Source organism: Poromitra crassiceps (genome assembly GCF_964638095.1).
Source record: "Poromitra crassiceps genome assembly, chromosome: 3".
Taxonomy (NCBI): domain Eukaryota; kingdom Metazoa; phylum Chordata; class Actinopteri; order Beryciformes; family Melamphaidae; genus Poromitra; species Poromitra crassiceps.
The window spans coordinates 41688228-41707030 of record NC_139625.1 but is presented as its reverse complement, the minus strand read 5'-3'; the positions used below and the strand labels follow the sequence as shown (position 1 = coordinate 41707030).

Genomic DNA, 18803 nt, shown 5'->3' with positions numbered 1-18803 from the left:
TTGTATTTTGTGTATTTCAAATGAAAGACTATTTTTCCAGTATTTTCCCAGGGCTCCCTTGAAAAGAGGTTTCGATTTCAACGGGACTCACATGGTTAAATAAATGATAAATAAATACATAAAAATTATTTACTTTTGTTAAAAAAAATATTGTTAAAATATCGTATCGTTATCGTGAACCCAATATCGTGTATCGTATCGTATCGTGAAATTAGTGTATCGTGACACCCCTAATCATCAGACATCTGATAAGGTACATTTGTTTCCAAATTTAGGTTACTATACTGTAAATTGTCTTGTCTTTAGCCCTAGCCTCTACTCTAAATCACTGAACTGTAAACTCTTGTCTTTAGCCCTAGCCTCTACTCTAAATCACTGCACTGTAAACTCTTGTCTTTAGCCCTAGCCTCTACTCTAAATCACTGCACTGTAAACTCTTGTCTTTAGCCCTAGCCTCTACTCCAAACACTGCTAAGAGTGAGCTCAGTTAACCTGAACCAACAGTTGTTGTTGTTATTGTTATGGCTTTGATACTAGCCAGCAGGCTAATTTAGCAAAGCAACTAATGTTCATGTTAACATGCAACTACTTTCCACTAGTAACTCTAGTTTCTACTAGATACATTAGCTAGTGTGCAAATCAGATATTTTTACAACAAGATGGTGATGGCTAGCTAACCAGATGCCATGATTTGCCAGCTAACAAAATTACATTATCTAAACTCTCAAATATTCTCGAATATTGATTGCCGGAATTATTGAATCCTTGTCAAAAACAGAACTCGCACAGAAATTAACCATCATGTTGTTTAATTTCTGTTAAGATGGCCAAGTCGTAAATTTAGAGTAGAAAGTCAGTTGTTGACAACCATTGTGGCCCAAGAGCTGAGGACCTCCACTATGGCCGCCAGCGTATGTGTTCCAGCACCTGAAATCCCTCTATAGTGAAATGACCTCAGTCTCGTCATGTTCCCTCCCCTGTGATGATGTCATATACCAACCCCCCTCGCCTTTCTCATTATCTCCCTGTGATGATGTATACCACCACCCCCCCCCCCCCCTCCTGCTTCTCATTACCTCCCCTTCTCCCCTCTCCCCCAACAGTCTTCAGGAGGCGCTCAACCAGGCCTCCCAGCCTTCTACTTCCCAGGTGAAAAGTCAGCCATCCAGAACCCCATCCCAGGTGACCGTGCTGAGCGCAAGCGCCTCCCTGCTGGCCAGGAACGGAAGCACGCACCTGGAGGGTTCTCAGGACAAGGCCTCGACCGTTGGGGCTACCAGCCTGCAGGATGACTTCGGTAGGGAGGCATGAGGCGGGCAGAGATGTTAGGCGACATATGGGAGGCGAGGGAAAGGGAGGATTGTGTTGGAAGTGTTGGATTGGCAGTTTGTGGGGAAGGCGGTGCTCGTGACACTTGTGAATGTCATGAAATCATATGACTCCTCTTTTTGGGACTGACTGTTGCTACAGTGGCTTTGATGCTTTGGTACTGCTTGGACCGAACTGGTCACAAATATGACTTGCAATCAGTCATAGCGTGCGATTATCCACGGTCGGCGGACTGTCACAATCAGTAAAAGCCGTGTGCAATTATCCACGCTCCATTTATCATGTCTGATATTGTGTCTGCAGCCAATACTTCGAGACCTCGATTGGATGTGCGTGCTCTCCTCGGTCACAGCTTAGCGCATTCCTTCCCCCCATGCTGAAGACAGTGGTTTGCAGATTGCTGGTGATGACTACATAATATTTATGTAAATAGAGGCTTTGTTAGTCAAGAGTTGTTTTACGCCCTTCTTCTGAACCAATGGTAAAATGGATTACCACACCTACTCACGGCATGGAGCAGATTGTCGTCGTCAGAAAGCTGACTATGTTAATGTGCTTGTGTCTGCACTTCTCATTTCAGGGTGTTGATGATTTTTGTCTTTATCTGCAACACTGCATGTGATCTTACGGCTTTGACAATTGCTAGGTTTTCATGCATATCGATGGCAGTGCCATTATGTGAATACAACACCTGATTCCTGAACTATGCAATAAAGGTTACGCTCAGAATAGTAACCCTGTGATCTGTGAGGCACTGTGTAGTAAGCTCTGTGGACTCATTGGATAATAGATGCCTTATCAGAGCATTATTTGGACATACTTCAAGTAAGCCTCTCCATCTGTGCTTTCACAAGTTAGTTATTAAGCATTATAGCTACTGTCTGTATTTATATCTGGCCTTCATACAGCATCTTGAGGCTCATCACTGGATGAATTGTAATAAAGTTCCACTGACGCAATAGAAACAATGGGAGCAACATGACTGGCAGGAAACGACTGACGTTGCTTATAGCCTCTAGGGAAGGAGGCACTCAATAATTGAATTATGGTACCCAAGATAAACATGGCAATATTAACAAAGCCTTCTGCTTCTCTGCATGCAAACATCTATCTTAATCAAATTATCCCCACAATCAAAGTCAGGGTGATAGTCTAGAGACGGCTGTGTGCATAGAAACACAGCCAAGGTGATAGTCTAGAGACGGCTGTGTGCATAGAAACACAGCCTATGAAGGTGATAGTCTAGAGACGGCTGTGTGCATAGAAACTAGGGCTGGGTATTGGCAAGGATCTCACGATACGATACGTATCACGATACTTGGGTCACGTTACGATTGTATCACGATATATTGCGATATTCTACAGAATTTACTCAAAATTAAATAATAGAGCTAAAGATACAACACACTGTGTACCACCCAGGTAGTGTAATAATATGTACATCACTTTATACTGATAAGTTAGTGGACAAATTTAGTCAAAACTACTGAGTGTTGAGTGTTACTGAATGCATCGATATGGGAAATATCGATACAGTATCGATTAGGGGTGGGAATCACCAGATGCAGAGGCCTGGCATGGCATGGCCTGCAAAAAAAAAAAAAATATCGCGATACTTGGCGTCCAAGTATCGATACAGTATCGGGAAATAAAATATCGCAATATATTGCCGTATCGATTATATTGCCCAGCCCTAATAGAAACACAGCCTATGTGATAGTCTAGAGATGGCTGTGTGCATAGAAACACAGCCTATGTGATAGTCTAGAGACGGCTGTGTGCATAGAAACACAGCCTATGTGATAGTCTAGAGACGGCTGTGTGCATAGAAACACAGCCTATGTGATAGTCTAGAGACGGCTGTGTGCATAGAAACACAGCCTATGTGATAGTCTAGAGACGGCTGTGTGCATAGAAACACAGCCTATGCTTGTGGCTCTGTGCTTGTGCTTTCAGAGGAATGACCAGGCTTTTCTCTCTCTGCTTGGCTTTTCAGGAAAGATCACTCCCTCCTTGTATGAGGTCGGTGGTTGTGACATGTCCTTGGTCAACTTTGAACCTGCGACCAGACGAGCCTCCAATAACATATGGTTAGTGTCAGTATCATCTTTATTTGTTTAGAGGGCTTTCAGATGACACAAGGGTTCCCAAACTTTTTCATGCCGCGGCCCCCCAAATAGCATTAGCCTTGCAAGATGTTTTAAAAACCCATTGACAATACTATTGAAGATGTCAAAAATCACTTCCATACAACCTCAGAATATATTCCTTACTTTTATTAATCTAATAATCTAATAATTACATTTGTATCTAAAAATTTTCTTTTATCTTTTCCATTATAAACAGTGGTGTAGTGGAGGGTAGACGCCGTCTACCTACTTATTTTTCAGACGGCTTTGCGTCTACTCACTTCTAAATCTCCTTTGACGCGCCTTTTTTCTCTTTTCTGCCTAAAGTCTCTGCCGGGTATATTGAGATTCCACCAGGAAACGTTGCATTACGACCGCGAGGCGGACACTGGAGCTGGTCGCAGCCTGTCTAGTGAACGCCTGTGTCCACCAGTGGCGTCGCCGAAGCGGCTCTCCACCGCTCTCCACTTTGCTCCACTAAACAAATCGGCCTGTGTATTTTCGCTCTTCTGTTTGAGTTGCGTCAAGCAGCACAGAGCAGATCGAGCTGGGCAGGTATTCACGAGAATAATAAAATAAAACATCCTGTCGATTTTCGAAATAAAACTTGTTACTGTAGGGAGTTTCAAGAGAGAAAGAGACTGTTTCTCTCTTGACATAGCCTACAGTAACAAGTTTTTAGCCTGCTTTCTATAATAATGCATCCCTCAATTACTTGAATGCTTCCATTATTTTGGCAGCTTTGGTACAAATTAACTTAATGAGTTGGTTTGAAATTGTTGCATCAATGAACTAAATTCAGTAGCCTAATGTTTAGGTTATGGTAGCCTAATTGTTCTCATTGTTACATTGTAGCCTATAATTCAATCAAAATGTTTTTGTAGACACCAATAATGACTGCCCAGCAAAAGTAGTTTAAACTAGTAAGTATCATTGTGTGTGTGTGTGTGTGTGTGTGTGTGTGTGTGTGTGTGTATATCTCTCTCTCTCTCAAAAAGCGGCTGGGGGGGGATTACAGTCTACCCACTTCTCCAGGGACCACTACACCACTGATTATAAACATTCTTCCAGGGTCAGGCTACTGTATTACCCACACCAGGGGGAAATGACAATGAATGTGATGATGACTGGCAGGCAATTAGACAGATGGGCATGGCAAAGATGATTTTTATGTGGAAGGAAAGGATTCTATTTATATTATATTTGTTAACACTAATATACTGTAATTATAAGTATCAAGATCAGCAAATCCCACCAGCGACTCTATTTCCTGCGGCAGCTCAAAAAGATCAAGGTCAGTCAAGCAGCCATGACCCACTTCTACAGGTCTGCTATTGAGAGTGTTCTTACTTTCTCCATGCTTGTCTGGTTTGGTCACACAACCACTCAGGACAAGACTTGGCTGGAACGAGTAGTACGCCGAGCATCTAAAATCATCGGCTGTAGTCCCCCCTCACTTTATTCCACAAGAATAATCAGGAAGGCTAATAAAATCATAGCAGACCGCTCTCATCTGGCACACTACCTCTGTAACCTCCTCCCATCAGTCAGGAGATACAGGAGCATTAAGTGCAAAACATCTCGCTTCAGAGGTAGCACCTACCTCCAAGCCATAAGACATCTGAATCTGCACTGATTCATTATACAGTATATGACCTATAGCACTTTAAACTGTATGCACTTTCTGCTGAATACGATACTGCTGGGTAGTGCGCCTGAATGTCTTTTTTGTGTTTAATGTTTATTGTTTGTATATTGTGTGCTGCTGCCGCACTGTCTTTGTCTGAGAGTGAATCAAGACAAATTCCTATCAACTATGTTGACATGGCAATACATTTATTGAATCTTGAATCTTGAAAAATATAATAAAAAATATATTACATTATTTATGTATTATACTTTAATATTAACAAATACAGTATAACTGAATAATTTCCTTCCCCATAAAGGTGTTTTTTTTAAGCATTTCCATTCATTTTCTGAGGCCCCCCTAGTGCCCCCCGTCGCCGCCCCAGTGGGGCCCCGGTCCCACTTTGAAAACCACTGAGATGACGTAACACACCCTCTGTAACACACCCTCTGGCAGCTGTAGTGGAGGTGGAAACAGTGAGATGACGTAACACACCCTCTGGCAGCTGTAGTGGAAGTGGAAACAGTGGCTGTCAATAGCGGAATGTGTGTTTCTAAACATACAATTAAACTGTCTGAAAATACATGGCTGTTAATTTTCTGTGATGTTTTTATCTTGGAACTGATCGTTTCATTATTGATATTGATACATTTGGTTACTGTAATTTTGTGTTTGAATGGTGTCAGCAAGATAGAAAGCTAGCCATAGTGTCTGCCTAGCTAATCATCACTGTCTTGTAAACACATCAAATGAGTAGAAGATAACGTTAGTAGGGGCCAGTAGTTTCATATTAACTGTTAACATCAGTTGCTTTGTTATATTAGCCTGCTGGCTAGTTAGTTAGCTAGTTAACAATGCTAAAAAGAGTAGAGGCTAGAGCTAAAGACAAGCCAGTGATTTATGTTGCAGAAACCTACATTTAATTAACTGCCTGATAAAAATAATATGGAAAAATCAGAAAACAAAATGATAAAACAAAAATCAGAATAACAATGGTGAATGAAAGCCAGCAAAATAGAATGACATGAATTAAAAACGGAGCCATTGAAGAATAAATCAGTAAAAAAAACAAAAAGTCTAGCTAATTTTGCCCATTTTGTTTGTGGTCGCCATGTTAGAAATCGTGAGTTAATACAGTGAGTTAATACAGTGAGTTAATACAGTGAGTTAATACAGTGAGTTAATACAGTGAGTGCACCAGATGCTTTCCCATCATCAATGGTCTCCTTTTATCCTTTGACGCCCTGCAGGGACACAGACTCCCACCTCTCCAGTTCTACCTCAGTTCGCTTCTACCCTCATGACCTGGTGAGTAGCCAACCTGTGTGTGTGTGTGTGTGTGTGTGTGTGTGTGTGTGTGTGTGTGTGTGTGTGTGTGTGTGTGTGTGTGTGTGTGTGTGTGTGTGTGTGTGTGTGTGTGTGTGTGTGTGTGTGTGTGTGTGTGTGTGTGTGTGTGTGTGTGTGTGTGTGTGTGTGTGTGTGACCAACAGCAAACCCTATTACACCAATTTTAAAATCACTGTAGAGGCTGGGTTCCAATTGGCTCCAGAATCAATTTAAACAAATCTTTATTGGATTTTAAATCTCACAACAGCCTGGCAGGCAACAACATTATTGGATATGCTTGTTCCATATAAGTCAGATGACTTAGATAATCAGCCACTTTTACCATTCCTACACTACAGTGACAGCTAGGGAGACAGCATGTATCCTGTGGAACAGACTTTCACCTAATCTCAGAAACCATGAAAGTCTAGATGGCTTTTTGAGAAAATAATTGATGAATAATAACATATACGTATACTGTCAACTGTTTTATGGCGTTTCCACAGGCTGAGCCGTCTAGAACAGGGTTTGTCTGTATGTCACCACAAAAGTAGATCAATCCCAGCTCCCGCTGCTGTGTGCATGATGTCACGTGCTTGGTGCACCACCAGGCATCAAACGGCACTGAAGTCAAAGGAGCCACAGGCGACTCTCAGCCTGCCAGAAATGTTCATTAATAATATCTGCACAAATAAGCATGTCATGTTTTTTAACAGTTTTGTTTGTAAAGCACTTTGAGTGGCATCAGCATATGAAAGGCGGTTTGTAAATAGATGGGACTGGACTTAGTTCGGAGCCTGGACTTAGCTCTGACCCCGGCATTAGCTCTGACCCTGCACTTAGCTCTGACCCTGCACTTGGCTCTGCTGACTTTGTAGTTAGCTCTGACCTGGACTTAGCTCTGACCCTGGACTTACCTCTGACCTTGGACTTAGCTCTGACCCTGGACTAAGCTCTGACCCTGGACTAAGCTCTGACCCTGGCATTAGCTCTGACCCTGCACTTAGTTCTGACCCTGGACTTAGCTCTGACCCGGCCTGGACTTAGCTCTGACCCTGGACTTAACTCTGAGCCTGGACTTAGCTCTGACCCTGGACTTAAATCTGAGCCTGGACTTAGCTCTGACCCTGGGGCAGCTCTCCCTCCCACAGATCCGTCTGAACCGTCTGCTGACAATGGACCCAGAGCTGTTGGAGCAGCAGGATGGAGACCTGAGCCCGGAGCTTCAGGATGCACCGCTGGGCCCCGAGGACCCTGTGGCCACCGCCGCCGCCAAGGCCAAGCAGTACTACCGCTTCTGGCTGATGCCCTACCTGTGGGTCGGCCTGCACTTTGACCGGCTGACCCTGCTGGCACTATTTGACAGGTAGGGTGCTGGCACTCAGCTAACAACCTAATTAAAATGCTTCTTCAGATACATGTACATGTGAAGGCGCCAGGCGCTTCTTTTCACCTGACAGTGAGGAATTACACCAGCAGGACGTAATGCATGGGAGGATCACGCTATTCCTCCCATTTCCCCTCCCCCTCAAACAGGCGCCCCAGCCCACCAGAGAAGGCGCTAGTGCAGGGACAAGAATATACCTTAATCTGGCTTCCCACCCGAAGACACGCCCAATTGTACCTGTATGACCCTCGTTGTCGTAGGCAGGGAATCTGAGCCGATGGCACACAGTTGCACAATGGCGCACAGTTGGACACATTTGCCCAACTGTTAATTGCCCAAGTGTGATGTCAGTCGGGCAGTTGTGATGTCATGAGTGATGTCACTTGAGCAACTCTGAATACTATAATTGGAGAGCCGATAGCACATAGTTGCACAGACATACAGTTGCCCAACTGTCATGTCAATTGGAGAGCTCGCACAGTTGCTCATGGCGCAGAGTTGCACAACTGTGATGTCACGCAAGCAGTTGTGATGTCATCAGTGATGTCACTCGAGCAACTGTGATGCTCAACTGTGATGTCACGGGCACTCTCCAGAGTCTAACCTAGAAATCGAGCTTGCGAGATTTCTAGTTATCCAAAAATCATGTAGCGCCAGTGCGTTCATGTCACATTTAACATGTTAACTTACTTTGAACTTACTTTAAAATCATCCTTAAGGCATCCTGGTGGCACATGCCATGTAGTCGAGGCATCCTGGTGGCACATGCCATGTAGCTGACGCATCCTGGCCTCGGATCCGTCCCGGGACCTTTGTCACATGTGGTCTCCTGCTCACAATTCCTCCCTGCCCCTCTCTATTTCAGCCCCAAGTGGTTATTTAGACTTAGACTATATATATATATATATACTGTTTGGAAAATGAACTAACTTTTCCCACTTTGTGACAGGAACCGTGAGGTTTTAGAGAACGTGCTGGCGATCGTGTTGGCCGTCCTGGTGGCCTTCCTGGGTTCAGTGCTGCTTGTCCTCGGCTTCTTCACTGACATCTGGGTCTTTCAGTTCTGCCTCGTCATTGCAAGTTGCCAATACTCCTTGCTTAAGGTGAATACCTCAATTAACACACAGCTGTTAGATTTGACCTCAAAAGAGAGGAATGTAATAAAAAAAAAAATTGGGGCACATGATAACAGTTTAATGTTGGCCATGATGCCTATACCTGAAATATGGGTGCTTCTTCCGGTGTAATCCTCCCAGCCCCCTCCCCCCGTTATGTTGCTGACACCAGTCTGTAAACGATGTTTCAAAGCTGCAGGTGAACGGAGCAAATCAGGTCCAGCTTGGCAAAAATCTTGTCGATAAATATCCCGAGATGTTCAAGGAGCAACAGAAATAGCGGATGTGACAAATAAAATTATTACATTCCCTCAAATAAGTCGTCAAGCAACCTTTTTGTCCCAGCGTTGGATTTTTAACGAGGAAATGCGCCAGCTGCAACAATCAGTCACGTTCTAGACCGGACCTTGCACCCATAATTATTTTACAGCGGGGCATTCAAAAATAAGGTGGATACCTTAAAGCAGGGTCCAACTTATTTTAGTTCATGGGCCACATGCGACCCAATTTGGTCTCAAGTGGGCCAGACAAAGAAAATCAATATATATATATATATAACATATATACTGTATATGTATATATATATATATATATATATTTATATATATAGTATATCTATATATATATATATACAGTATATCTATATCTATATATATAGATATATATATCTATATATATACAGTATATATATTTATAGCCTCCTCTTAACTGCCTATAACAGTAATAGATAGGAGTAAAATGTATTTTATTAGTAGTCAGGATATGTAGTTGAGGATACTCTACCTCGCTTGTGAGTTCATTTGAATGTCATTCTTTCTTTTTGCCAGAGTGTTCAACCCGACTCCTCTTCTCCTCGACACGTATGTATTTATTGTTTGTAAATTCTTTGTTGGGCCATTTCTGTCATGTCATCTCAAAACATTAATAAAGTACGGTATACACATTTGTACATTTTAAGCAGGAAGGTGATGCTCTTATAAATGCATCAGTACAAATTCAATTAATTAACTTAATTCATTAACCATAGAATGTAGACAGTAATGGGATTTTGGACAAAATCGTATCTAACAATAAAGATATTCTCAGATTTGTGTTTGAGAGACAATATCTCATCAAATGGGGGTCGGTTGCCCTACTGTGTACTAAATCAGGGACCCTTGATATGAAAAAGGTTGAGAATCTCTGCTCTATCAAATGCCTTCTAGCTGTGTTTTTCCTCTGCATCTGTTGTGGTAGTGTTGGTGTGGCTTTTCCCCTTGGAGTCTGTGGGCTCCTCTCTCCCCTGCATCTCCCCTGCGTCGGCTGTTCTCAAACGGTGTCTTTTATTAATGCAGCTCCTACTCAGCTGCAGGCACAGGCTTTAAATAGCTGGCCAGAGTTTAGACCACTGCACGCTCTCTCCATCTCTCCCTTACTGAGCCCCGTGCAGCCCCCTCCCCTTTACCTCATCTCACCTCAAGGACTTTTCCTCTCTCTTTCCGCGTCACTCTTGACACTTTTTTTGGAAAACATGGTCTGTATAATCTGATTGTTGGTGCGTAAACTGTCGTCCTCCCTCAGGGGGAAAGGCAGAGCAGCACATAGCCACTTTGAGTTGAAATCTGCCAGCAGGCACATATTCCCCCTCTCTTGTGTAACCTTACACTTGATGCTATTTCTGTTTTTACCTGTGTCCTCAGTGCCCAGATGACACATACATCTCTCTAATGCATTTAGTAGAATGGTCATTTTGTTCAATTGTACAATGACATAATACCATAATACTCATTACTTCATTGGGTGTATGCATTTATCTAGTGTCATACAGGACCAAGAGGCATACATTTTTAGTAGTGGGCCGGTGGGAATGCAACCCCTAATTCTGGCACAGCTTGTGTTGCACTCTAAAAATAAAGGGCCCACTTGTTACCAAAAAGTACAATATTTTTTCAAGCTAACAGTCAAACACACGCACAAAGGTCGTGGACCAGGAAATGTGGCTGTGCAATAAACACACTTGGCTTGAAGAGATCTTTTTTTTTTCATCAGAAGTGGTTCCCCTTCCCTATTTTTAGCTGCGACCAGCAGCTCTATAGTCACTCTGTCGGTCGGTCAGTCCACAAAAAGTTCACCACCCTTTAACGGCCAGAGTTTTCGCCCTAGGAGGCTGAAATTTGGCATGGAGGTCAAGTGTGTGTTTGTGTCAATGCAAAATGGCTAAAAGGGCTCGGGGGGATTTCCAAATGCAGACTAGCAGAAGGCTGAAATTTGGCATGGAGCTCTGTGTGTGTGTGTGTGTGTGTGTGTGTGTGTGTGTGTGTGTGTGTGTGTGTGTGTGTGTGTGTGTGTGTGTGTGTGTGTGTGTGTGTGTGTGTGTGTGTGTGTGTGTGTGTGTGTGTGTGTTTGTGTTCATTAGGGCTGGGTTAAAAAAATAGATTCTCCGATTTTGAATCGATTTTTATTTTAATCCTTTGATATCGATTCATATGTCCAGAGATCGATTTTTTTTATTTAAATTTTTTTTTTTTTAAATAAACATTCACTATAATATTATAGGCTGTGTGTGGTAGTTGAAACATAGTTTCAAGTTGACATTTATTTATGTTTGTAGTTTAAACAAAAACATAAATACGGTAGGCTACATAAATTCAAGATTCAAGATTCAAGATAATTTTATTTATCCCAAGGGAAATTTGTCTTGGACATACATACAGGCTGCTACATACAAGACAGTGCAAACATGTGCAAACATACGGCTCTTTCACTCACAGATCGCGCAAAATTGCAGTTCTGAAGGCCCGTAAAGCCAGCAGCCTCGCCACAGAAATTGCTTTCACACAGAGCCAAGCAGCACGGCCACATTCCCATCCTGCGGTGTGCTTTCAGGCGACATCCACCCCTCCCGGATTGAAAGGCCAGCGGAGGCATTTTCACTCAGCTCCTCGCCCAAATGAATATTTTCATAGGTTAGTGTAGCCTAGCCTACTGTATGATGAACGAATTCATTCAACAACCAAACATTGCTGATGTATGCCAGCCAACGAGGTCGCAGCTGCGCGCTCGTTAAGGATCAGATAAAACACGAAAGTGTTGTCCACATGCATGCTAACAAGGCTTTCAATATTCATCTGATCGACTTTATGCATCACAGACACACCATCATGTAGCCTATTAGGTAGGCTACAAGGCTAATTCTTATCTTTTGGTTCCAGTTTTTTGTAAAGCAAATTATTCCCATCAAGTAGCCTAATTAGGGGCCGTTCTGAAAGACGACGCCCGCATATCAAATAGTAGCCTATAGACTACTATAACGTTAGTAGTTTTTGTAAGGGAATGCACAGAGCTGGTTTCGAGAGGGAATATCCTCAGACCAACTCGCCACAGACCGCTATAGTCCTCTGAAGCTTATTATTATATCCGTTAATTTTACCTACTAATGTCAACATCGTTTGAGCACCTACTTACAGGCACGGAGCATTCCTCCTGGCGTCCCTGCAGTCATGATTGTATAGGCTACTTTTTTTACTTTCACTCATGCACTTTCTTGCTGCATGAGGTGATTTCCCCTGTAATTTTTTTATGAATGAGCTGACCATTCGCACCGTTCCGGCTTGCTGCTCCGACACTTTCAAGTGGAGGCGGGTTGCCTGGTAACCCGGCGCTGTGACAAGGTCTGCTGGCGGAAAGAAAGGCATACAACACTTATCCACCAACGCGCGTTCACGACTTTCACATCGGAGGCGCGGATCCTATTTTCCGTGCATTTTTCGGCTTTCAAGGCCGGTGTGAAAGAGCCTTAGTTACAGTAGATGCTTATTATGACCCGAGTTTAGGAGACTAACTCATATGGAAATGTTTGATCATTAATATCTACTTTTAGAAATTATATAGGCTGAAATCAAATCACTGTGCATAATTGTGAAAGTGTCTTTATTGACAGATGAAAAGGCTGTTATTTACCCATTGTCACCACCTGGTGAGTAAATATATGTGTAACTAAAACCATTAAAATTGACAACCGGTCCGCAACTTTTTTTTCCCCATGTATCTACCGGTTCTTGGCGCAAAAAAGGTTGGGAACCCCTGTTACATAACTGGACAGTCGTGTAATTCAGGTTACAGCTCAAAAAACATGTTTTAGTATCACTAACCAAATCGATATTTAAATTAATCGAATCGGAATTGAATCGAATCAGGATTAATCGATTCGGAACCTTGTGAATCGGAATCAAATCGATTCTTTAAATTTGAACCAATACCCAGCCCTAGTGTTCATGCCAAATGGCTAATAGGGGGCGGTAGGGGGCAAATTTTGAAATGCAGGGTGGCAGAGTAGGGTGGGCTGCCCCTACCATCCTGCATTTCGGAAATCTGCATTATGTGGTCGCAGCTATTGCGAATTTACACTTGTTTTTTAGTAGTGTCCTTTATTGGGAACCTTTTGCCTTATTTAAATATACAGAGTAGCATGTTCTGCCCATTTAAATATACAGTCTAGAGTAGCATGTTCTGCCCATTTAAATATACAGTCTAGAGTAGCATGTTCTGCCCATTTAAATATATACAGAGTAGCATGTTCTGCTCATTTAAATATACAGAGTAGCATGTTCTGCTCATTTAAATATACAGAGTAGCATGTTCTGCTCATTTAAATATACAGAGTAGCATGTTCTGCCCATTTAAATATATACAGAGTAGCATGTTCTGTTCATTTAAATATACAGAGTAGCATATTCTGCTCATTGAGCTACAGTTATGTTGACCACAGTCTCTTTAATGAAGCATTTGTGTCATCCCTTTAGGGCCATAATCGTATCATAGCGTACAGCCGGCCTGTGTACTTCTGCCTGTGCTGTGGCCTCATTTGGCTGCTCCACTACGGCAGTCAGAGGATCACCTCCTCCCGATTCACCTTGTATGGTGTTGCACTCACCACCTCCCTGGTACTCGCCTCCGCCAGGGACCTTGTCATAGGTAAGGACAGTAACGCAGCTAACACTACTCCCCCATGGGGTTTGAGTTAGCTAAAGAGTGGCTAGTGCTTTGTTTTGCCATAGGCTACTGAGAAAATTCACCACCACACTTTAGATTGCTTCCTTGAGACTCACAACACAGCAGACAAAGTGGACCCTAATATAAGGAGCAGGGGTGCAATCACCAAAATGGCGTAGAAGTACAAAATTGATGGGTGCCTGTCACACTCTCTCCATTATAAGTAATGTTTTTTTTTTTTGTAACTTTATTTTTAAGGTTTTTGTTTTAGAACAGAGTGTTGCATCACATTTCAACATTTCTCCACATGAGTGACAGTTTTACAAATGCAAACTTAAAATAAAAAACAAAAAAAACATTCAGGTCATCATAATGGGTGTTACAGATCAATTCTTAGTTTTTAATAGTTAGCTTTGTGTTAAGTTATGTTGTTCGGTTACTTGTTCCAATCAGCTTCAGAGAGAGAGAGAAGTATAGAGCGAAAAATAGAGAAAAAAGGGAGCGAGACATACACATGTACAATATATAATACATTCGATGTGAAAATACACATGGGCTAAACAAGCATAGACAAGGCTAAATGGGAATAGAAGCTCCTCCTATACTCATATGCGCCAACCATTTGGACCAGAACCCATCACATTTATCCTTTCCCAATCTTAGATAGAAGGTCAGCTTTTCCATCTCATATATTTCCTGTACATTATAAGTAATGTTTATGTAATTCCATAGTATTAAAGCACCTGGAAACCCAAATCCACGATAACATTTTTAACTATGTAATTTAAGGTCTTATGTGCATAATAGTAAGCATCTAAAAGTGTTAGACATTAGTTAATGGAAGATTTGCCTGTTCTGTGGGGAGGTGTTTAAAAGAGCTTAAAATAAAAAAAATACAGTAAGCAAACAAATAAAATGTTTGCAGTATTTAACAGAATGCAAATGTGTCAAAACATAGAAAACAAGATTGTTTTATTCTGGGAAAGACACCTTAAAAGCATGTGAACGTGTCATATGAAATGCATTAAGGTTTAGGGACATGTTTCTTGCTTTTGTGAGTCCTTGTGAACAGAAAAATATTGCTGGGTAAAAGTAATTGAAAGTCCTTGAATTTGAAATAATATTGTCTGTATGATGAACCCTGGCGATCACAAAACCTAATTTTGTTTACTTTAATAGCACAATGTCGATTTAATGTAATGATGAGTGAAATTTACCACAGCCTTAAGGTGCTGGTTAAAGCTTGAAAATGCACCTTGAAAATGTGTGAAAAGTGCATGAATTTAACTTTGGAAAAGGTGTATGAACTGTGCTATCATCTGCAATATGTAAAATCAGATGTCTGGAAAAGTCTAGAACATTAAGACAGAAACTGTATAGAAAGCGTGGCTCTAATCAAACCTAATCCGTTTCATAGCATGTGTCTGTAAATACATGCTTTTGTTGAGATATACAGTATTGACAACCCTGTAAACGCCTGTGTCTGTCCCTACAGTGTTCACCCTCTGCTTTCCCATCATCTTCTTTGTGGGGCTGCTGCCACAAGTCAACACATTCGTCATGTATATCTTTGAGCAGCTGGACATCCATGTGTTTGGAGGGAATGGTGAGTACAATTCTTAATCAAAACCATTTGTATCCATTTACCATTGCTGCCCCAACCCTCTGGAACTCTCTGCCCCTCAACATCAGAAACTCCGACTCACTCACCTCCTTCAAAACCCAACTCAAATCCCACCTCTTCAAAACAGCCTAAATATCTGACTTTTACCTCTAACCACCATTCCATCTCTGCAATCTATTGATTTGTATTTGTTTTGTATCTGTATTTGTTCTTGTTATTTAGTTAGTTTACTGTATTATGTACTGTTTCTATGTATTGTAAAGCGTCTTTGAGTTCCCCACAAAAGCGCTATATAAAATGTATGTATTATTATTATTATGAATATTCTACTACACTTTACTGCACTCTTTTTGCCTGATACAGACAGAAACAACAACAAAATATTATAATGACTATAATGGGACTGTCACATTAGTGGGTAAAATGGGCTTCACACAGAGTACACACACAATTTATAGACAAAATTTAAATTAAATTGTAATTGAATTAACGCTATTAAACTTCTCCAATCTCCAGCTGGTGGGAATTACACGGAGGCCATCAGGCCATGGCCTGTGTTGCCCCTCCCTCTAGCCGTGATGCCCTGAGATCCCTAAGGCCACCTTGGCAGTGCCCTGCTACCAGCCTGCTACTGTCAGTTGCTTTAAAAGCGTCAGTGGTCTCAGTTTAATGTAGCCTGCCAAGTCAAGTCAAGTCAAGTCAAATTTTATTTATATAGCACCTTTCATACACATGGCAATTCAAGGTGCTTTACAAAAAAATAATCGAAAAAACAAGCAGCAAAGCAATGCACATATAAAAAACACATCCGACAGTTTTAGTTAAAATATATACTCAAATTAACAAACATGAAACATTATTTCTGTTTTAAATAAGTTACAAGGCATTCTTCAGTATTATTATTACATGTACAGTCCATTTGTTGGAAATGTACAGGAATCTTTTTTTTTTAAATTACAGGCCGAGAGAGGCAGTAGTTTAGTAACAGTTAAAAGCAAGAGTAAACATAAAGGTCTTTAGCTTGGATTTAAAAATAGGCAGAGTAGGGGCAGATCTAATGTGTTCAGGGAGTTTGTTCCAGTTATGAGAGGCATAGTGGGAGAACGCGGCTTCACCATGTTTTGATTTGGTCCTCGGGACAATTAGTAGACCAGTGCCTGAAGATCTCAGGGATCTGGATGGTTCATAGTGTAGAAGCATTTCAGAGATGTAGTGTGGGCCTGACCCATTGAGAGATTTGTAAACTATTAGCAGAATTTTAAAGTCTATTCTAAGATTTACTGGCAGCCAATGCAGGGATTTGAGAACTGGTGTAATGTGTTCAGCTTTCTTGGTTCTTGTTAGAACTCTAGCAGCCGCATTCTGAATGAGCTGTAGTTGTTTAATAGCTTTTTTGGGAAGACCATTGAAAAGACTGTTGCAGTAGTCTAGCCTGCTAGAAATGAAAGCATGAATTAGTTTTTCAATATCTTGTTTGGACATGTAGCCTCTAATCCTTGCTATATTTTTTAGATGATAGAAGGCAGATTTTCTTATAAGCTTGATGTGGGAGTTGAAATTTAGATCAGAGTCAATAATAATGCCAAGATTTTTTACCTGGTCCTTTGGCTTCAAAGATAGGGATTCGAGGTGAGCAGTAACTTTGCCCTATGCAAAGGATGTGTAATTGGCTCATTTTAACACACATTTCAGAAAAGAATCGCTCTTCACGATTCAATTCAATTCAATTCAATGTAGCACTTGCCTTTGTGCCCTGGCATGTGGCCTTGTGCCCTAAAAAAATGTGCGATGCCGAAGGCCAGATGGCCTTGCCCCTGTGCCATCCATACATTACATTCTGTGCACACTGACTGCACAGTGCAGCATTAAGTAGGCTAGCTTTAATGATGAGTCTTTGGAAATGTACCTAGTTTCTTGCATCTTTTTTTCTGGTTGTGGATCGGTTTCGAGCCATTGTTTTATGTGTATGAAAATGGGCCAGGAGGATACATGTGTTGTATCGCATGGTTGCGGGTTGGGAGGGGGAAAAAAGATGCGTGCAGTTAACGAGCTATCATGTAACCGGGTTAAATGAATGGCTCTCTCCTAAGACGTGGAGTTAGGTTTGGCTCTGCAAGACAACGTTAGTGGGATTAGGCAGTTTAATTGATAACTGTGTGGCAATGCATTGAATTGAGCTCAACACATGTACCGTCGTCCTGTCAAATAAATGTGCTTGTTTTTTTACAGAAAAAATAGCTTAATGCTTGATGAATCCTTATTACTTTCAACTTACATCTCTCTCCTCTAAGAACAATCCTCTCTTACAGTATGTCTCTCTCTGGGGTTTTCCTTTCTGTTTCATTCTGACTGCTGCATGTGTGCATTTCGTCACATGGTGAAATGCAGGAGCGCTTGATGTGATGAAAGGGATACTCCTAATGATTTGAACATGCAGCAGAATCGTTGCCATTCAGGAATGTGATCGCATAGAGGTATGAATCGAGATCACGATTTTATTAAGATTAATCGTGCAGCCCTACGTGAAAGACGCTTGGAAGTACAGTATGTGGACAGTGACGTTTACATCGTTTGAAACGGATGCATTTATTTTTTTATGAAAATGGAGTATAATTGGGCCTTTAGACACAAGCGCTCTGCGACCTCTATGGGATGAGACGATACACACACGCACACATTATACGTACATTATGAGGTCATATGCTTCGTCCTGCCTGCTGTGTCACCCTGTCTGGTTGAGTGGGGACATGGTTGACATCCTCTGTGTGCTCTATGCAGCCTCCACAAGCCTTGTGTCGGCGCTGTACAGCATTCTGCGCAGCATCGTCACTGTCGCCCTGCTCTACGGCCTCTGCTACGGCGCTCTGAAGGTGAGCGCAAAACCAGCTCAAATGTCTACATGTAGTTATCTAATCACAAGAATGTCATCCACAAGTAATCTGTTCTGGGCTCATCTAAAACAACTAGCTACAATTTTGTACCACTTCTTAAATTTTCTGCAATTGAACTACTAATACTGTGTAAGCATTAAGCAAGCACACACATTGTCTTCAGACTGATTATTTTGTCTATTTATATAGCTTTAAATGTTAGGAAAACAGCTTTATCAGTATACCAGGTCAGTGTTACTCACATCAGCATCTGCTGGTTTATATGCTTCAATTGAGCTATACATTAGCCAAAGAGTAATTTAATCACACATGAGAGTTGGGTTGTCTAAAGGGCAACTTTGACAACTTTTGCCATTGACAGCAAGATAAATCCCTACATGTATTAGTTAGTAGTTGGTGTA

General features: G+C 41.7%; 1 protein-coding gene across 1 annotated transcript in view; it reads left to right on the top strand.

Moving 5' to 3' along the window:
• Positions 1-18803, top strand: part of pcnx1 (pecanex 1) — a gene marked incomplete at its 5' end in the record, with an annotated part of 55600 nt that overhangs the window by 15871 nt on the left and 20926 nt on the right. The window contains 9 exons of the mRNA XM_083632481.1: positions 1104-1297; positions 3326-3419; positions 6339-6396; positions 7551-7780; positions 8751-8904; positions 9744-9776; positions 13698-13869; positions 15383-15493; positions 18290-18381. Of these exons, the coding sequence (XP_083488607.1) occupies positions 1104-1297; positions 3326-3419; positions 6339-6396; positions 7551-7780; positions 8751-8904; positions 9744-9776; positions 13698-13869; positions 15383-15493; positions 18290-18381 (1138 nt within the window). The remainder of the gene's footprint in view (positions 1-1103; positions 1298-3325; positions 3420-6338; positions 6397-7550; positions 7781-8750; positions 8905-9743; positions 9777-13697; positions 13870-15382; positions 15494-18289; positions 18382-18803) is intronic.